Consider the following 19,044-nt stretch of genomic DNA (forward strand, 5'->3'; position numbering starts at 1 on the left):
GTTAGCAGCACGACAGGAGAGCCCTTCAGCTGATGAACGAGGCAGAGGAGCCCAAGCAGCCACAGCTGCCAGAAGATGGCACATCCCAGGCGCTCCTGCCCTGCTGCCAGGGAAGGGGCTGGGCTGGGTGGGCACCTACACGAGCTCGTGTCATCCTGCCCATCGGGGCCAAAAAATGGTCCCCCAGTGCTGCCTCAACCCTGACCCTGGCCTTGCACCACGCACGAGCTGCATCTTGCGATTGTGCGTGGTGTGCAGGGGGATTGCAAAGCCATCAAGTCACATCTTATGCTTCTCACCTGTAGCGGGGAGAGATGCTTATACGGTGAGTGGGAAGAGAGAGTCAAGGGCTGGACGGCCAGAGCACCCACCTTTAATGACCTCTAAAATTGCAGGAACTGGAAGAGCTGAGTGACTAGCACGGGCGTGAGGGGTTGCACACCCATATACGAGACAGACACACAATTCAGAAGCAACTACCAGAATTGTCCTCCAGGACAGGATAAATCCAGTTCACTGCTTCAGTGAGCGACAAGACAGGGAAAAGCAACTATTACGTTGTCAGGAAAAACCAGCAGCGAGCACCTCTGCGATACCTGCGCGGGATTCCCCCGCAGCCTCGACGGGACGGGGCCCTGCACCCCTGCTCCGCAGCCACCTACTCGGTGCAAAGCCAGCACCGACGGGCGAGCGCTGGGGCCGGCAGCCCTCGCACCCGTCCCACGTGCGCTTAAGTTACGGGACTCAGCATCGAGCCGCAAGAGCCGTGTGTGGTGTGGCGAGGGCAGGGCTGCTCAGATCTCCCCTCGCCTCCAGTTTGCCCAGAGACATCCCCCCCCCCCAGCATCCGAAGGTCCCCCACTTGCTGGCATCCCCACCTCTCCACGAGGATTCGACCCGTGGGGTTCCCATCGCCCACGCCGGTGTTCGCTATAACGGCGGGGGTGCAAAGCGGGGCATCGCCGAAGCGCTGACCGACCAGCACGGCAGCCCGCCCGTCACCCCGCAGCCCCCCGACCTCTGGGGGTGCCCCAGGCCGCAGCGCACCCCGGGGACGGGCAGGGACCCCCGGCCCCGGCATCTCCCGCCCTGCTGGGCACGGACACGTCCGCCCGGGGGTCCCACGGGTCACGGTCCCGCGGGGGGGGGCCGCGGGGCCAGAGGCGCACAGGACCCCGCCGGGCCCGGACCCCGGAGGCTCCAGCAGGATCCTGCCCGTCAGGACCCCCCAGGTGCTGCAGGATCCCCCCCCACCCCGGCTCCGCATCCTTCCGGACCCCCGGGGTCCAGCCGGGCCCGGCGCTCCGAGCACACCCCCCGCCGTCCCCCGCCTCCACGCCGGCGGCGGGGCCCCCCGCTGCCCCGGCCGAGCCCCCTTACCTTTGTGCCCGCCGAAGGCGCCGTACCAGGAGAGCGAGAGCAGCGCGCACAGGCAGCCGAGCAGCAGCGTGAGCGCCGTGCCGCTGCGGAGCCTCATCGCCTCCTCGCCGGCGGGGGTGGCCGCATGTCCCGGGCGGGGCGCGGCGCGGCCTCGGCGGCCCCGGGGGCCCCGGCAAGCGCGGAGCGGAGCGGAGCGGGGCGGAACGCCCGCACGCAGCGCCCGCGCCGGGCCGCGCCGGGCCGGGCGGGCGGGGCGGGGCCGGGCGGGGCCGGGGGGCGGGACAAGGGGGCGGGACAGGGGGGCGGGGCCAATAGGCGGGGCCGAGGGGCGGGACCGAGGGGCGGGGCGGCAGCAGGCGGAGGGCGCCCCCGTGCGGGGGAGTGCGGGGCCGCCGCGGGCGGGGGGGAGAGACAGGGGCGGGGGGTGTGAGTGTGAGTGAGTGTGAGTGAGAGTGTGAGTGTGAGTGAGAGTGTGAGTGTGAGTGTGTGTGAATGACAGTGTGAGTGTGTGTGTGTGTGAATGTGTGTGTGAATGAGAGTGTGAGAGTGTGAGAGTGAGAGTGTGAGTGTGAGTGTAAGAGTGTGTGTGTGAGTGTGAGTGTGTGTGTGAGAGTGTGTGTGTGTGAGAGTGTGTGTGAATGAGAGTGTGAGAGTGTGTGTGTGTGTGTGAATGTGAGTGTGTGTGAATGAGTGTGAGAGTGTGAGTGTGAGTGTGTGTGTGTGAGACTGTGTGAATGAGAGTGTGAGTGTGAGTGTGTGAATGTGTGAGAGTGTGTGAGTGTGTGTGTGAGCATGTGAGTGTGTGGACATCACGTCTGTGTGTGTGTGTATGTGAATGTGTGTGAATGTGAGTGTGAGTGTGTGTGTGAGAGTGAGAGTGTGTGTGAATGAGAGTGTGAGAGTGTGAGTGTGTGTGTGAATGTGAGTGTGTGTGAATGAGTGTGAGTGTGAGTGTGTGTGTGTGTGTGAGAGTGTGTGAGTGTGTGTGTGTGTGTGAGCATGTGAGTGTGTGGACATCACGTCTGTGTGTGTGTGTATGTGAATGTGTGTGCATGTGACTGTGTGTGTGAGTATGTGTGTGTATGTGAGTGTGTGTGTACACACATGTTCATGTGTGTGCACATGTGGACATGTGCGCACAGGTGCACGCTCATGGGTTACACATCTAAATGTACACACCCCTATACTTGCCTTGTTCCTACAGATGTATATGTTCATACTTGAGCACACACGTATGTCCCCACACATACATGTATCTCTAAGGGTGGCTGCGTGGGTCTATGCAGGTGTGTGTGCACACACATGCTGGGTCCATGTGTGTGTGTGTGTATCCATATGTTTGTGTGTGTGTGTGTCCATATGTCTGTCTGGTTGTGTGTGTGTGGGGGGTGTCCATATGTCTGTGTATGTGTGTGTGTGTGCACACCTGGGTCCTTATATGTGTGTGTCTGGGTCTGTATGTGTGTGTGTGTGTCCCCCCATATTCTGTCTGTTTGTGTCTGTGTGTCTGGGTCCATATGTCTGTGTATGTATGTGTGTTGCACCCCTGGATCCACATGTGTGTGTGTCTGGATCCGTATGCGCGTGTGTGTGTGTATCCATATGTCTGTCTGTGTGTGTGTGATCTATATGTCTCTGTGTGTGTGTCCATATGTCTGTCTGTGTGTGTGATCTATATGTCTCTGTGTGTGTGTCCATATGTCTGTCTGTGTGTGTGGGGGGGGATCTATATGTCTCTCTGTGTGTCTATATGTCTGTGTGTGTGTGTCTGGGTCCATATGTCTGTGTATGCATGTGTGTGTGCACACCTGGGTCCACATGTGTGTCTGGGTCCATATGTTTGTGTGTGTGTGTGTCCATATGTCTCTGTGTGTGTGTATGTGTATGTGGGGGTGTGTCTGGGTCCATATGTGTGTGTGGGGAGTCTGGGTCTGTACGTCTCTGTGCGTGTGTGTGTGTGTAAATAAGCCTCTGTGTGTGTGTGTGTGTGTGTGTGTGTGTGTGTGAATAAGTCTGTGTGTGTGTGTCTGTGCCTGTGTGTGTCCATACGTCTCTGTGCGTGTGTGTGCGTGCCCGGGTCCATACGTCCAGGTGGGTGTGAGCGCACACACCTGTATATATGCACGGGGAGCTCGCACCTCGGCACGGGGGGGTGTGCAGGGACCCTCGCACGGGGTGTGCGCAGGGACCCACGCGTTTGCATCTCTGTGCATCAGGTGTATGGAAACGACTGTCAGCCCCCGGGGGTGCCTATGGAGGCGGGTGTGTGCTCAGCCCCTATGGACAGGGGTGTCCCCGTGGCCCCGCAGACAGGGCTGTGCACAGCTTGGGGGGGGGGGGGGGGGGCAGGACGAGGTCGGGGCCAGCAGCCCCCGTAGCTGTGCCGTGCGTATTCGCTGCCATTTCCGCAGAAGCGTTTCATCTTGGTTAAGGAAACAGCATCTAATGTTTATTGGGAGAAAATCAATGCCAGATGAAAATCACAAATGGAAGCTGCCGCCTGGAGGGACGTCATCGCTCTTCCACAGGGCCTGGCATTCAGGGGTTACGGCCTCAAGCTGTTTGCCTGGACGAAGGACAGAAGAAATCACATTTAAAAATTATTTTGCTCGTGTTTTCTTCTGCTAATGGGTCCAGCTTTATTTCATTATAGACCGGGAGGAGCTGCGCAGCGAGGCCGGGTTTGGAACGCTGAGTTTACACGCCTCCATCGCCTGAACTTGCTTCTGCGGGTGTTGGTGAGGTCAAACAGGAGGCGGCAGCTCGTGTGCCCCGTACGTGGGTACATAATTCCTCCAGCTAAAGTTGTCATCTTCCATTCCCCGGAGCTCTTTTAGTGAGTAAATATTTCTCAGACGTGTAAATATTGTAGGACTGGCTTCCAGCGATCCAAGTCTCTTCTTTGAAATGTTTGGATCAATTAGAGAGTGATGTAAAGCGAAGCGTGCTCCGTGCCAGAGGCAGGAGCGGCGACGCAGGCGCTTGGCGATGCTCGGCCGCAGCCTCGCAGCCGGCCCGGGGAAGCAGGCAGCGATGCGCTGGGAGCCAGCTGGGCTCCGCGGGCATGTCTCCTCCCGGCAGCGCTCCAGCCGGCACGGGAATCCTTCTGAAACGGGGAAATCCAGCAAACAGGTCCTCGGGCCTCCGCTCTGTTTCCTTCTGGAATGGTGAGGGGTGAAGGGAGCTCAGCACCCAGGTGCAGGGGCTGCCTCGAGGTGCTCTGGGGATACATGTGCCTCGTTGGGAGCCATCCTGGTATATGAGGAAAAGCACAGATGGCCCATTTCTGCAGGAGATGGTCTTGCCTACCTGTGTCCTTAGTCTCTTCTCTAGTTTATAAAATAAACCACATTTTTCAAATCTTGAAATGGCCTCTCCCAGTGATTAGAAAATCCAGGAAGGAAATCGGCAGAGGGAGCCCTTTGGACAGCACCAGAAGTTTATGCCTTTGCTGCCAGGGCACCAGCGAAGAGCGTTGCTCACACTGGGCACATCCCTGAGTAAGGAAATGCACTGAACATCACTCTTGGGAATACTGAAAAAAACCGAGGGAGGATGAAGCTGTGCTTCCTCGCCTGGATTTTGCAAGGCACTGCCCAAATGACTGTCACCTGCAGTCAGCAGCATGTCCCGGGTCCCACCTTGGGTGCTTGATCGGCTCCATGGAGAGCAGCCACGTCCCCAGGCTCAGACCCCCAACCCAGCACACCCACCCGTAACTCGCTCCCCGGCTGCAGATGAAGCTTCAACCACACCAGCAATAGCATTTTCACCACTAGACCAAAGAAAACAAGCCCCAGAAGCTCTGTCCCACCCAGCCTGCGTGCTTTCTCACCTTAAACCTATGTGTTAAACCCGGGAGCCAACAGAGGGTTCACAGGAATTAATGGCAAAAGTCCTCCAGAGGTGGCAGACAAGTAAGAGCTGCTTGTGGGAAAGGCGTGTGAAATCCTACTGCCGTTAAAGAGTTTAGAGAAATAACATGACACGTTTTAGTACCTTAGATACTGGCTGTTTATTTTCAGATGTGCAAAACGCTCCTACTGCTCAGGATATGTGGTGTGTCTGCAGCAGAAGAGAACAAAGTAACATTAATAATTTCTCTAAGACAATTAATTAGACTCTTTCCCAAGGATAAAGCTTAATCTAATTTCTGCTGTTATACTTTGTCTTCATAACAGTCTGAGGAAATGAATAAGCTTTATACCACCCTCGCATGACAAAAACCTTGGGCTCTCTTGGAAAAAATGAGGGAGTAAGCAAAACTGCCAGCACTTGTGATTTTTATATCAGACCTACAAAGTTCCCTTTTATTCTTGTAGTCCCTCCCTCTTATCCCAGTTTTGGCTTTTGCTCTGTTTTTAACAAGCAGGTTTTGAGCCTTGGTCCTTTTGCAGAGCAAAGTTTAAAATATGAACTGCAGAGACTCAAAACCCCAGCAGCAAATAAACAGAGATTTTTTTTTTAAGGTCATCTCATGATCTTTGAACAGTTGATGTTGGCAATACCGAGCATGCTGCAGAAATGAGGGCCTTCACGGAAAGCACTCCGACAGCAATCCACAGGTCCTGAGGCCATTACAAAAATTAGACAGAGAAAACATTTATTAGGTCTAGATATAAAATGTAATCCAGATTTATAGCTGATTTTATCTAGCTCTCTAAAAGAGTTTGGCTCTGGAGTTTGGCCCATCTGTGAGCAGGTCAGGCTCCGTCCTTCCCAGGCTGCTTTAAGCAAAGAGCACTTGCTGCTTTTCTCATAAAACAAAGTAACTTCATTTACTCTGTGTTTTCAGGTTGCTGTGTTCAAACATCACCAGGGCTTGTTTCACTGCAGTACAAATATTTGCAAATTCTCCTTAGCCACCAGAGATGAAGATCCCAACAGGGTGCTTACCTTCCATGTGTTGACACGTTGCTGCTTTAACTCAGGGCAAAAGCTACAAGTCAGGTTCTCAGAGCAACACACCCCTGAGCAAGTTGTTTACCTTGCAAAAAGTTTCTTCTCGCCTTGGGAACACAAAATACCTATTTGCAAGACACGCAGACACCCGTAGTGTGCCTGTACTTTGTGCCTGCTCTCCACCCATTTTCCCTATCTGCTCCTCTATCTCAATGAAAACACTGTCCCTGAGTTTTCTGCCCTTAAAAGTTTCATGTCACACCAATGGGCAATGGTGCTGAGCCTGTGTAAACACCTGACGTGGCAGAGATAACCCTCAGGAGAACTCAACACCAAAAATGAGACAGCAAAAAAACCCAAACGCTCGACTTTCTGCCTGCGCTGCTGAAGAAGGAGGGTTTCTGCTTCGGAGGCGGCGAGCAGTGTTTTCACTGGGCTGGTGGAGGAAGGAAGCTGTCACAGGACCTGGCTGAGTCACCAGCGTCTGACCTGACGCGTCCGGAGGATCCTGCATCTCTCCAGAAGCCTCTGGAAGGAGCGTGTGGCACTGCGGTGGCGTGTGGACGGTGGCACCTGGTCCAGCCCGGTGAGAACCCGCCCGCTGCGGCTCTGCACCGTCCCTCCATCACCGCAGACCATCCTGCCAGAGCCGGGGGGGTGCACGGGGGCCAAACCTTCCCCCCCTTCACTGGGAGTGCTGGGGCAGTGATGGGGGCCTCAGGCTGGAGGGATGATTTGGGGAAGAATTCCCTCTGGAAAATCATTACCAGCCTCTGTTGTGGTTTGCAGGCAAGGAAAAGACTGGAGACACCCTCCTCCCCTTCATCCCACCCGGACTTCACTGTGAACATGAAAAGTTTGGACATAATGAGTATTTCTGGTGATTGTGCCCTCAGAGCAAGAATCTCACTAAATATTTTTAAACACTTCCCAGCAGAAAGTGGGTGTAGAGAGAAAGCAGAGTGCTGCAGAGATGTTAATTGCTCCTTTTTGAGCCTTTCCTCTGTAACTTTGAAATTTTAAACTCGAACAGCTTTTTTTCCCATCCCCTTTGCTACATCCATCTGTGAAGCTGGCTGCTCAGCAGTTAGGGCTGACAAACCACTTTTTGGTCAGGGGTTTCTGTGATGCTATGGGATTCCTGAACAACTATAAGAAAACATCCACGCAGCCAGTGCTGCACGCTGAGAATGCCAAAACCCAGATCCTCCAGCAAACAGAGGGAAAAACATCTGAAGTTAATATATGTGGGAATACAGCACAGCTTCTCACACGGCCTCTCCAGGGGGCTGAGAAACCGCCCGGAGGCACAACCCAGGGCTGGGGGCAATAGGAAATGCTGTGAGAGCGAGGTCCAAGGTCTGCGCTGGAGAAGGGCTCGCTGGAAGGAAATCCCCGACCTCGAGGAGGAGGAGGAGGAGGAGGAGGAGGAGTTGGAGGTGGGGACAACTCACTGAGTCACCCCTGTCCCGTGATCGGTGAGCTAAGCTAAGAGCAGGCTGGTGAAAGCCTTGTTTTCCTTATGTTTTGTAAAAGGGCATGATGTCACGACCAGAAATCTGCGCGTGACTCAGCATGCCCCACCAGGAGAAGGGAAATTCCCTCTGGCTTTTAGCCCCTTCCATATTTGCCAACTGGATTAAAGTTCACACAGAGGAAGACTTAGATTTCTGGTTTTAATTTGGTGCATCGCCTGATAATTATAAATGCATTAATTAATCTGGAGACACAAATGGCTTGAAAAGAGACAGCAACTTGAGAACAACCCCCTGTGCCTCAAACACCCAGGCAGTGATGGAGAGGGCAATAAGGAATCGGTCCTGCTTGGGATGGCAGCAACTCACTGCCCAAGGAATGAATGTGCTGGGGTTGATTCCAAAAAATACAAGTCTTTGGCTCTATAAATGAGATCAAAAGTGGCCATTGGGGTCCTCAGAAATAGGACACAAGATGGACATGCTGGAGGTGATGCTTGGCAAGGCAGGTGCAACACTGGCAGAGTGTCCTGTACTGCATGCCCTGTTACTGCTGGTCCCAATTCTGATTTTATGGAAAAAAAATAAATTCAATGATGTCAAGCCAGCAACTTTCACTGACATTTTCAGAAATAAGGATACACACAGAGGCAAAAGAGGCAAAAGGGCAGGTGAGTGCAATACACCTTTGCTGCATGCCCAAACCTTTCAATATCTCGTGCTGTAAAAGCTGGTGAATCATTCCCTGCACAGCATCATTTGTGTTTAAACCTCAATCTGCTTATGTTTAAACTTTAACTCAACACTCGGTGGAGTATTGGCTGTGTCATACCTAGAAATCAAAATTCTTAGAAAACTTTTTGAAGTTAAAAATGGCAACCCTTTCCACTGTAAATATTGTTTTCCAGAAAAGTGTCACGATTTCAAAATTGCCACACATATGTCAAGTGAAGGCCAAGTGTTTTAACATACATACAGGTCAAGAAATAAACTACCTCCTTATCATGGAAATTAAAACTTACCCTTCTCTTGATTGCAGAAGATGATAAATCATGACAGTTTCTCCTAAGTTTTTATTATCTTAAACCAAGAAATACATCACTAAGAGTCAGCGTGGTCAGGCCCTTGGGTGAGAGGAAATTAACACCAACGAGGAACCTAATAATCATTGATCCATCTTTATTTAATTACACTTGGATGGCACAGACAGCGTGTTCTGCCAGCTGGACACTCCTGTGGCCAGATTAAGAGGCCTGTCAACTGTATCAGATCTGTAAAAAAATACCGCTGGCAGCCAACTTGGAAAGCCCCCAGAACATCCTCCTCAATGTCAGTTGTGTTTATACCAGTATCTTTATTTTTAGGCCCCCCCTTCCGAAACACTGGGTTCAGGGAAGGGCATTAGCTGAGGAGTTATTTACTCCTGTCATGCTGAGCGCGCAAACCTCTCCGATGGGAACTGCCACGCTGGTGGGAGCGGGGCAGGGACATGGCTCCCCACCTCCGTCACCTGGCCGGGTTGGCCGTGCTCACCCCAAAGGAGGTGACGAGCAGGACCGGGGTGGCCAAGGGCTGTGTTAGCACGTGCCCGGCTAATGCTGGTGGCTACTGCCAGGCTGCGATGGGCCCAGCTCAGCGGGGGGCTGCCCTGTGGTGCCCAGCAGACCTGCCGTCGTGTTTCCCCACCGGTGGGTCTCGGAGGCCATGTGGCCACCCAGAAGGTACCGACGCCGCACCCGCCACCCAGTGCCCCGCTGATGCTTTTGTGATCAGCACGGCCCCGCACCCCCAAACCGCCGGGCTCCGGCCGCAGCTGGGGGCTGCGAACTGGGGCAGGGCGGAGAGCGGACACGGGCATTTGTAAGCAGTCACAGATTCTTCCAGCTGCGGGCAACGCACCGATGAGCGCAGCCCGGAGGAAAAGGCAGCGGCAGCGGGACGGATGGGACCCCCCGGGGGGCGGAGCCAGAGCGAGGGGGCGGGGCCTGCGGGGCGGGGCGATCGCGGCGCTATAAGGCGGCGGCGCAGAGGCCGGTTCCCGCCCCACCGCCGTCCGTCCTCGCCCGGCCCCTCACGGCAATTCCTGCTGCGCCACAGCCATGGCGGCCCTGACGGTGAAAGCCTACCTGCTGGGCAAGGAGGGGGCGGCCCGAGAGATCCGCCGCTTCTCCCTGCCGCCGCCCGTCCGCTACCAGGCCATCTACGACCGCGTCGCCGAGCTCTTCCAGGGGCTGCTGCGGGCCGGGCCGCCGCCAGCCTGCCGCATGCACTACAAGGGTGAGGGGGGACGGGGGGGGCTCCTCTGTGGGTCAGGCCCCGAGATCAGTGCCCCCGGGGGTGGGAAGGCCTCGGAGCATGGGGCTGTGTCGTCCCCCCCTTCCCGGGCTTCCCACTGCCCCCCCCCCCCCCCCCCCCCCCGTCCCGAGCTCCCGTGACACCTGACCGGGTGCCTAACCCTGCGCTCTGCCCCCTCTAGATGAAGACGGCGACCTGATCGCTTTTTCCAGCGACGAGGAGCTGGAGATGGCGATGCCTTACGTGCAGAACGGCGTCTTTCGTGTTTACATCAAAGGTAACAGCGCACAGCTCCGAAGGGCGGTAGCAGGTCTTGCACCGTGTGCTCGCTGGCAGGCCGCCGAAAATGGGAGAAGCGAGCCCCAGCCCTTCCCCTTGTCCCCAAGGGCCTGATGTAACATGCGGCCTTCGGGGGGGGACTTAAATAAAGGGCAGGGTAGTGCCAGAACACGAATCCTTCCTGCTGAGGTGTGGTAAAGGGATGACAATTTCTTCCTAGTGCTGTCATCTCAGCTGGCCCAATGTGAGCCACTGTTGTTGTGCTGGCTCCCTGGAAACGCTAGCCTGCCACCGGTATTTTTAATACAATATGTTAGGAAGCCTTAGTTCCAGCTTATTCAGCACATAGTTGCTCCCTCGTCCCTTCTGTTCAGGTAGATACCTGCAAAGCTTTATCCGCAGTCCATCTAATGAGTCACACGAGCCAGCGGCTGTTGTCCGTGTTCTTGTCTGTTATGCCTCCTGGCATTTATTCCTAACTCCCTCTCCAGAAACATTTTGTTCTTGCAGTGCTTAGGAAGGTAGGACGAGAAGCCAAATGGGGTAGTGCAGTACTAATCTAAAATAAACACGCTAAGAGACTGTTAAGGATGAGGCATGCTCCGTTTGAGGAGCAGGTATCTTTGCGAAACCCCTTCGCACTTGGTTTAAGCTCTCTTACATGCCCCCAGCATGGCCATGGTTTGGCAGCCAGTGTAAAAATAAACTGACCTAGTAAGTCAATACTTAAACGGTGCTTTTGCCAAGAAAGGTTATGATCATTGAGGTCCCTTCCAACCTGGTATTCTATGAATACTGCTCTGACAGGGGCTGTTTGTACTTCCTTCTCTGCCTGATTTCCAGCCTTTAAATAGTAACTTTGTTCTTGATGCAAAGTTTCCTTTCCTTAATAGAGAAGAAGGAGTGCAAGCGGGAACATCGTGGGCAGTGCAACCAGGAGCCTCCTCGTGACATGGTGCACCCCAATGTGATCTGTGATGGCTGCGAAGGACCGGTGGTGGGTGCCAGGTTCAAGTGCACTGTCTGTCCAGACTATGACCTGTGCAGCACCTGTGAGGGTAAAGGCATCCACAAGGAGCACAACATGGTGATGTTTCAAAGTCCACTGCTAAATCCATTTGAGGTGAGTAAAATCTATGGAGGAGAACTAATGAATGGGATGTTCTTCAAATTTAAGTCATAAGTTTCAGTTACTCAGACTCTGGCTGCGTGAACAGTGTCACATGAACGTTACCCTTTGCAGTGGCTTCCCCGAGGACGCTGGCTCCGTAAGATGCGGCATGGCGTGCCACCCTTCCCATGGATGCACTGCTGGGGATATCCCAGCCCTGCAGCTCCGTGCCAAAACTCTGAACAAGCCCAGGCCAGTGCTGCACCCTCCAGTCCACCCACTGCAGAAGGTAAGAGGAGATGCCCTGGTAAACAAGGTGGTGGTGAAGCCAGCGTAGCTGAGGTTCTGCAGCACAGGATAGAATCAGGGTGGAAAACCACATAGGAACTAATCCAACTTGCTTGAAATAAGTAGCGCCTTTCAGCACAGAATGGGATTATTTTAAGGCATGCTTGGGCCCATGCAATTGATGAGGATGCAGAGAGTATCTGGAAGCAAACCAAGCCGAGCTGTTAGGTCAAGCATGTTGCTACTCCCAGATCTGCCTTTCAGCATGGCTAATGAGCCTTAACAATGCTAATGCCACTGTTTTTCTGTTCCAGTTTTTGTCTCTATACTGCCTTTGTTGTGCAGTGTATGTGAGTGACAGGAAACGAGCACCAAGATCTTGTGGGGATATGCTCTGTAGGTGCTCTCTCCCTCTGAGCTTCTATGTGTGCTAACAGAAATTGTTTTTCTAGAAGCTTCTACTAACAGCCAGCCTCAGGACCCCAACGTCGCCTTCTTAAAGAATGTTGGGGAGAGTGTTGCAGCTTTTCTGAGCCCTCTGGGTAAGTGACTGGCTTTGTTACTCCAATCCCTGAGACTGGTCCTTCTAACAGGAACAGCAGTCAGCTGTTGTGACGGATACCAGAACCACCTCATGCTACTGAGCATTGAAAGCTTAATCTATTCCTGGTACTAATAATGCCTAGGCTTAGAACAGCCACTCAGTACCTTTTCAGAGCCCTCCTTTGGGTGGGAATGATGAAAGATTTCATTAATGTTTCACTACTGTAACAAAAGTCAGTGGTGACTCAGGATTTTGCCTGGCTTTCATGGACCTAGATAACTTCTGCCTGGGCCCTCTAAATGTACAGCTTCTCTAGAGGAAGATGACTATTTGGTGCTTAACTATTCTTTGTTTAAAGAATGCTTTGCATTTTAATTCCACATGTTAATGGCAAACTGTGGGATTACAGAAATCTTACAGCATTTAGACCAGGATTGATCCATGCTCATTCAGGACTGTGCTTTGGAGAAGTCTCTTAAGACCTTCTCCATCTCAAATGCACTTCTAGGTATTGAAGTTGACATTGATGTGGAACATGGAGGACAGAGAAGCAAAGTGACTCCTGCTTCTTCCAGTCAAGAGAACAGTGCTGAGTCAAGCAGCAGTACTCCTAACCAGAATGTTCAGACCAAACCAGACTGGAATAACACAGATTCTGCTACGGAAGTAAATGCTGTTGCAGAGCAGATACAAGACATGGTGATAGATCCTGTGCCCACACAAATGGAAGATGGCAGCCTCCAGTCCCAGGTACAAGAATGATGACACTAATTTAATAATGCTTGCTGCAGCTTTACTAAAAAGGAAGATAATTGTTTAGCATGCATTGTGGGATTGAATATTAAGATGTCAGCAGATTAAGTGGTATACAGCACCTTTGCTTTACAGGTTTACAGCAAAGGTGGTGGGACTTCTAGTGGATGTAACTCTTTGTATTAAAGACAGGTAGTAGGAGTGTGTCTCCTACCTGGAAAGCACTGCAGCACATGGACCCTTTTTCCTTCCATTTCAGGAACAGAGTGAGTCCAGCAGTTCATCAGGGGGTGAGGAGGACTGGACCCACTTATCTTCCAAAGAAGTGGATCCTTCCACAGGGGAACTGCAGTCTCTGCAGATGCCAGAGACAGAGGGTCCCAGCTCCCTGGATGTATCTCAGGATCCTCCCCAACCAGGACCTACAGGACTGCGAGAAGCTGCACTCTACCCTCATCTCCCACCAGGTACGAGAATGTGTGCAGGTTCCATAGCCGAGAGTAATTTTCACTTGGGAACTGTCAACTTGCTTGACATAAGCAGACCTGCTTTTAGAGATGGTAGAAACAAGGTCACAAGTTACACCTAAACTTGTCCATAACTTCATTAGCAGCTATGGCTGCTCTTGCACCCTGGTAGAGACAGACAGGTGGTTCTCCTCTTGAATGTGGGCAGCTAAGTCTTAACAGGACTTCAGACCTTAGACTAACAGGCCATTTGAGCAATGTGAAGGAAGGTCGTGTCCTGAATCCTGTGCTTACTCTGTACTCTGAGAGCCTTTTAATGCTGAATGCAGACCAGTACATCTGTGGCTTTAAGACAGCATTTTTCTGGTGGGAACCAATACCAGTATACAAGGCCACTTAAGGGAGATCAACAGCAGAGTCTTACAGCAAGGCCAGCTGAGTCTGACTCAGCTAGTTATGTATCTTTTATCTCAAACATCTGCTCTCCTGGGAGACAAAGGAAAGCATGCCTTCTAGCTTTTAATCAGCTATGCTAGATTTACTAGGATTAGTGCTAACTCTACTTACTGTGTGGTATTAAGAGCCTTGGCTGGTTTGCCAGTTACATGAAATATTTCAACTTTAAACTGTTCTCCTCCTAACAGAAGCAGACCCTCGCCTCATTGAATCTCTGTCCCAGATGCTCTCTATGGGCTTCTCTGATGAGGGTGGATGGCTCACTCGACTCCTGCAGACAAAGAACTGCGACATTGGGGCAGCACTAGATGCCATCCAATATTCCAAACAGCCACCTCACTTGTAGTAGTCTGTGTAACAAAAAGCACTTTCCTTCTAACTGAAAGCAGACCATGCAGTACAACTCACTCAGCGGTTCACCTTTCTTCCTGCTAAGGGTTTCTGTCTGATGTTCCTAAGTGCTTGTAGAATGGAGGAAAAATAAATAACACTTCCTGTGATGGGTCTGTGTGTGTGTGTTTAAGTATCACAGCTGTATTACTTCTGTTTACTGTAACTTGGTTAAGAGTGGAGGGACTAGGCTAAGGGCAGGTGACTTCATCAAGCAGCTCCCTGTGCGAGGGAGGCAGCCAGGGACTGCAGGCCTGCCTTTTTGCACATACCTTGGTGAACCCTTAGGGCTACACTTCTGAAGAGAAAGTGAATGCTATGCTGGCTTTTAGCCTGCTCTGCAGCTCTGGAAGAAAGGGGTTGCTATGGGAGATCTAAACAAAGAGGTAGTGCAGGGGAAAAGAGTTGTAGTTCATAAGGGGGAGCTAATCACAGAATTTAATTGTATTGGCCAGGACTCCTTAGAGCCTGGAAGCTTCCTCCTCCCAAGCTGACCTACTTCCATTCTTACTTCTAGCTGACAAGGTTGCTAGACAACACTGCATAACCCTAGTACTCGCGCACTGCAACACACTCTTCCCGCCTCGTACCCTTCCCCCAAACACAGCCACAAAGAAAGGCAACAGCTTTAATAGTGCAGTTCTGTAAGATTTGAGTAAAGCCACTTCTGGTTCAAAATCTCACCAAATACACTGTAGAGACAAACAAGAAAGCAATGCCAAAGCTGCCTGAACTCCTTAGAGATCATCATCAAACTCTTCACCTGTGCAGAAGAGCTGTTCAAAAGAAATGTTGCCAGGTTTTGGCCTGGTGTTACAGTTGGGAAGGGTGTTTGCCTGCCTTGTGCTGGCCAAATGGCACCTTCCTGCGGTGGTCTCAACCCCACCGGATCCTGCCCTTGCCAAGCAGCTTTGAGGTTCTTTGAACAACACATCCTCCTCAGCTGAGCGCCTGGTGCTGGCCACCGTGGTGCCAGGCAGTTTCGAGGCAAGCTGCTCCATGCTAGCAACACACTTTTTAAATTCAAAACCTGTACCTTGAGGTAGAGTTCTTCTAGCCTGTTCTGAGCAGCTACTGGCCATACCAGCATCTGCCGCAGTGGTGCTGTGTAGCCCCAACCTTTCACTGCCCTCCTGTGGTGACAAGGTGACCCTGGCACCGTTTTCACTACAACTGTCAGAACATGAGAGAAATTGTTCCCACTTCGAGGGTTTGGTACAAGCAGTTGGGGTTGGTGTACTCGCCTCAGGCACTACAGACTCACAGACAGCAGGAACCATACTGTCTCCAGAAACAGCATCTCCATCATCTTCATCAGGTGATGCTACTAAACATTTCTTGCGCTGTAAGGAGAAAGAGAACTTGGTTATAAATCCAGCGCACGTGGCCAAGCTGCACAGAAACAGGCAAAGAAAGAACACTCAGATCCTTCAAATGCACCCAAATTCTCACCAGCCCTCTGAGGCAGAGCTGAGGCTGATGCACGGGGTGGGCTTGTGACCTCTGGGCTGTGGAGACTCAGGCCAACCTCAGTGGCACTGCAGGTCATCCCAGTAACCTCAACGATTGCACACTCTACAGGCAAAGCAGCACAGATTACAGCTGTGCTGACAGAGGAATTCGGCTCAACCACTCAGCCTGCACAAGGTGGCATTGTTTTGCCTGATGAAAACCCTTCAGACAGAAACTCCGGACATAATTTTCTCCTCCTCCCCAGTCATTCAAATAGAAGAGCAGAGGAAGACTCATAAAAATTCAAAATTATGACAACACAAAAGAGGTCAGGAGAACACTCTTTTGTTTTACTGGTAGGAAGCATCTTCTACAACTACAATACATCAGCAGTTTTAACCTTTTTGGCTCGGTAGGCAAGCTGGAAAACTCCTTTTTCTTCTGCATACTCCTGAATATCACTGGAGAGGAAGCTCTTCTGGTGTTTCCTGGCCAAGAAAACCATTCATAAAGAGGACAGATTAGCTCCACTGTGAATTTGTCTCACAAATCACCAGAAATGTTCATAAAATGCTCTAGCAATAAGAGAAGTTTTACCCCCCAAAAACAAATCCCTGCACAGCTCAGGTTGTACATTGCAACCTGTACTTTGTTCAGCTATCAGGGACGAGCTACCTCCCACACCTCCAAACCAAATGTCACCACTCGAGGACAGGAATTACAAAAAGAAAGTTCTTTCTGTACCTTTGTTCTTCCACAGTGTTTCTCCTCCAGGAACAGAACTGTTGCCTTTCTGCACCTGCTGCCTCCTCCCCATCTTCCTGATCTTCACTGTCCTTGTCCAGATATTTACTCCAGCGACTGACTTCTGCCCTTCCCTCCTACAACACTCAAGAATTACTGAAACAGCAAAATACAGGGTTCTCATTTCTGGCACTGTTATGTATGTGCTGAATGCCTCAAATAACAAGTCAGTTTAGGACATGGTCCTGTTCCCAGGTTCAGTATCCTGGTAGAGCAGAGAGTTTCTGGTACATCTCATTCTCTCTGCTGGAGCCTCTCTTTATGCTCTCTCTGTATGCTCCTTCAGCTCTCTGAGTCCATATAAAGGGATCACTGGTTTCACTTTGATTCACTGAGGTCAGTAGGGCTTGGTATTCACCTCAGCTTTGTAGGTTTCTTACCTGTTGGAATGAACTGTCTTCACGTTGGGCTGCTATATTTTTTCTGTCATTTACAGAGTCTTCTGTGCACCTAAAATAGAGGTTTAAACTTGAGTTTCTAGAGCACACTTCTGTCCGTTGATTCACAGTTTTCAAATCGCCTAGTCATAGCACCAGGGACCGGATAGAAAGGATGGACAGGAACACCAGATAGAAGGCACGTCAGAAAAAGAGGATCTATAGAAAAGCAGATGTCAAATGAAGGCTTTGCAAGACATATCCCCAAATACTTGAAAAAAATCTAGTTAAAGGGTAGCCCTCCTTCTTTCAGTACAAATAAGAGTAGCGAGTTTGATCTAAAGCCACTAATCATGAAATGATAAATTCTAATTGATCATAACTAGGGATATAACAGTGTGTCTTTGGGACAACAGCTTAAACCCACTAATTATATCCCAAGCAACCAAGGAGAAAGGGAAGTTATTTCACAATGTTTTGAGGACAGAAATAGCAACCCTTTTTGATAAAGTGAACAAACAATGAGTTTTCTTCCCAAAGCTTAACCCTGAAGCACTGCATATACATGCCTAAGTTATCTGACTTTGATTTCTGAAAATAACCTTGAATAAAAAGGAATCTGGATGAGTTCAAGACCAGTTCAAGATAAGGTGATTTGTAAACAGATTCAGGAACGAAATAAACAGGAAAGTGCTACTCAGATTCTCCAGACCACTACACCCAAATATTTGCACTAAACAAGTCTTTTTATCAACAGCAGCAGTGATTGCTCAACAGATTGACAGTGTGAAATCCCTGAATACCAGCAGTTGGGTAGCAACAGCTTAGAGTGGAGGATGCTTTCTCTCTGAGGATGCACCTCTGCATGGCTTGTCAGTCTGTAAGATGGACATCTCCACAGTCAGCTTGTCAAACAGTAAATAAGACCAGTTTAAAAAAACCAAAACAACCCTATTACATATATTTTAATGGGTAAAGGTCTGAACAACCCACACTATTGATCAACTAAACTTATCTGAAAAAATTCCTCGTCAAAAGAAACATGCCAGGACACTAAACCCAAGAAATAGCTCGTTCCTATGAGGTGATGACAAAACTGGCATGTGTCACAGCTTTACAACAGGACAGAAAGCCCTCCTGTGAGCTCAAACCAGGTAACAGGCATCCAGCGCGTGAAACGGGCATCAACTGTAGCACAACAAAAGAAAAAAGCAGATAAAGATTAAACACTTTACCGAGATGTCCACCTCATTGCTTCCTCTGCCTCACCCTGCAGCAAGTTTAATTTCTGGACATGGCGCCTACAGTCCAGGCCAGACCCTTGGCCATAAACCTGTACAAAAGTAATAAAAACAAGGCTTAGAGAGCGGCCAGAAGGAAACAGCACAAAGTGAGGCTGCACCCCGGGTAATACTAAAGTGCTAACTCAAGTTAGCACATATGGCTGAGCGTGTGATGCCCTGGGTAGGGCTAACTGCCACTCTACAGGGCTCTCCACCACCACGCTGGGCTTCCCACTGCCACCGCACGGGCTCCTCCCCGGCCCAGCCCGGCGGGGCTCGGCAGCGGTGTCAGGGACGCCGCGGGCCGCCCCACCCCGCCCCAGGCCGCGCCGGCCCCTCACCTTCTGCACCGCCTGCCGCTGGCCGCACACGCTGCAGCTCCACTTCCCGCTCCGCTTGGCCTAGGAGGGCGCAGAGGGGTCAGTCAGGGCCCGCCGCCCGCTCCCCGCCCCGGCCCGGCCCGGCCCGCACCCACCTGCTGCACCTGGAAGAGGCGGCAGCAGCAGCAGCGCAGCGCCCAGAACTGCGGCGCCATCCCGCCGCCCGCCGTCGCCATGGCAACGCGCGCCTTCCGGCCACGTGACGGCCCCGCTACCAGCGAGTCGGCCGCTCTGGGCCCGAGTCCGCCGAGCCCTCAGCCTCCGGCCCCTAAAAAAAATAATTAACTGGCCTGACCCTCTGCAGACGGACGGACTTAAGGCAGCGCCTGGCAGCCGGTAGAACCGAGGGCTGCGAGGGTGGCTGCGATGTGTGTTTAACAAAAGTAACCGCCCAGGAGGGAAAACATT

The 19,044-nt window shown here is 51.8% G+C and overlaps 3 protein-coding genes and 1 long non-coding RNA gene across 7 annotated transcripts in view; 1 reads left to right on the plus strand and 3 right to left on the minus strand.

The window, feature by feature from the left end:
- Positions 1-1,619, minus strand: part of MGAT4B (alpha-1,3-mannosyl-glycoprotein 4-beta-N-acetylglucosaminyltransferase B) — a 51,716-nt gene extending 50,097 nt beyond the window's left edge. Inside the window, exon 1 of the mRNA XM_074838167.1 lies at positions 1,381-1,619. Within this exon, the coding sequence (XP_074694268.1) occupies positions 1,381-1,477 (97 nt within the window). The 5' untranslated portion in view covers positions 1,478-1,619. The remainder of the gene's footprint in view (positions 1-1,380) is intronic.
- A 2,219-nt stretch (positions 1,620-3,838) lies between these two features.
- Positions 3,839-6,403, minus strand: LOC141929087 (uncharacterized). Its single transcript, XR_012624956.1, has 3 exons — positions 6,277-6,403; positions 5,380-5,445; positions 3,839-4,632 (listed from the first exon to the last, which is right to left on the minus strand). It is a non-coding gene; the product is annotated as an uncharacterized LOC141929087 (long non-coding RNA).
- Positions 6,404-9,785: 3,382 nt separating this feature from the next.
- Positions 9,786-14,450, plus strand: SQSTM1 (sequestosome 1). 3 transcript variants are annotated; one of them, XM_074838321.1, is made up of 8 exons: positions 9,786-10,034; positions 10,234-10,329; positions 11,225-11,454; positions 11,575-11,731; positions 12,183-12,272; positions 12,783-13,024; positions 13,287-13,494; positions 14,139-14,450. In XM_074838321.1, the coding sequence occupies exons 1-8, from the start codon at positions 9,857-9,859 to the stop codon at positions 14,294-14,296; spliced, it is 1,359 nt and encodes a 452-aa protein (XP_074694422.1). In that variant the 5' UTR covers positions 9,786-9,856; the 3' UTR covers positions 14,297-14,450. The 3 variants fall into 3 exon arrangements, with proteins under 3 accessions (XP_074694422.1, XP_074694423.1, XP_074694424.1); XM_074838322.1 differs by having other exon boundaries at positions 12,186-12,272; XM_074838323.1 differs by lacking the exon at positions 12,183-12,272.
- Positions 14,451-14,954: 504 nt separating this feature from the next.
- On the minus strand, positions 14,955-18,900 carry MRNIP (MRN complex interacting protein). 2 transcript variants are annotated; one of them, XM_074838325.1, is made up of 7 exons: positions 18,741-18,900; positions 18,598-18,657; positions 18,209-18,306; positions 16,977-17,046; positions 16,537-16,673; positions 16,193-16,280; positions 14,955-15,683 (listed from the first exon to the last, which is right to left on the minus strand). In XM_074838325.1, the coding sequence occupies exons 1-7, from the start codon at positions 18,810-18,812 to the stop codon at positions 15,078-15,080; spliced, it is 1,131 nt and encodes a 376-aa protein (XP_074694426.1). In that variant the 5' UTR covers positions 18,813-18,900; the 3' UTR covers positions 14,955-15,077. The 2 variants fall into 2 exon arrangements, with proteins under 2 accessions (XP_074694426.1, XP_074694425.1); XM_074838324.1 differs by having other exon boundaries at positions 18,732-18,900.
- Between the last annotated feature and the right edge of the window lie 144 nt (positions 18,901-19,044).

Source organism: Strix aluco, chromosome 13 (assembly GCF_031877795.1).
Source record: "Strix aluco isolate bStrAlu1 chromosome 13, bStrAlu1.hap1, whole genome shotgun sequence".
Lineage (NCBI taxonomy): Eukaryota > Metazoa > Chordata > Aves > Strigiformes > Strigidae > Strix > Strix aluco.

Excerpts from the sequence above, each read along its gene's own strand:
- SQSTM1 (XM_074838321.1), top strand. The coding sequence starts at position 9,857 with ATGGCGGCCCTGACGGTGAAAGCCTACCTGCTGGGCAAGGAGGGGGCG. Across the intron at positions 10,035-10,233 it reads CTGCCGCATGCACTACAAGG|ATGAAGACGGCGACCTGATC; the intron begins GTGAGGGGGGAC and ends TGCCCCCTCTAG. Across the intron at positions 12,273-12,782 it reads AGCTTTTCTGAGCCCTCTGG|GTATTGAAGTTGACATTGAT; the intron begins GTAAGTGACTGG and ends ATGCACTTCTAG.
- MRNIP (XM_074838324.1), bottom strand. The coding sequence starts at position 18,812 with ATGGCGACGGCGGGCGGCGGGATGGCGCCGCAGTTCTGGGCGCTGCGC. Across the intron at positions 18,307-18,597 it reads AGCGGCAGGCGGTGCAGAAG|GTTTATGGCCAAGGGTCTGG; the intron begins GTGAGGGGCCGG and ends ACTTTTGTACAG. Across the intron at positions 16,281-16,536 it reads AACACTGTGGAAGAACAAAG|GAAACACCAGAAGAGCTTCC; the intron begins GTACAGAAAGAA and ends TTTCTTGGCCAG.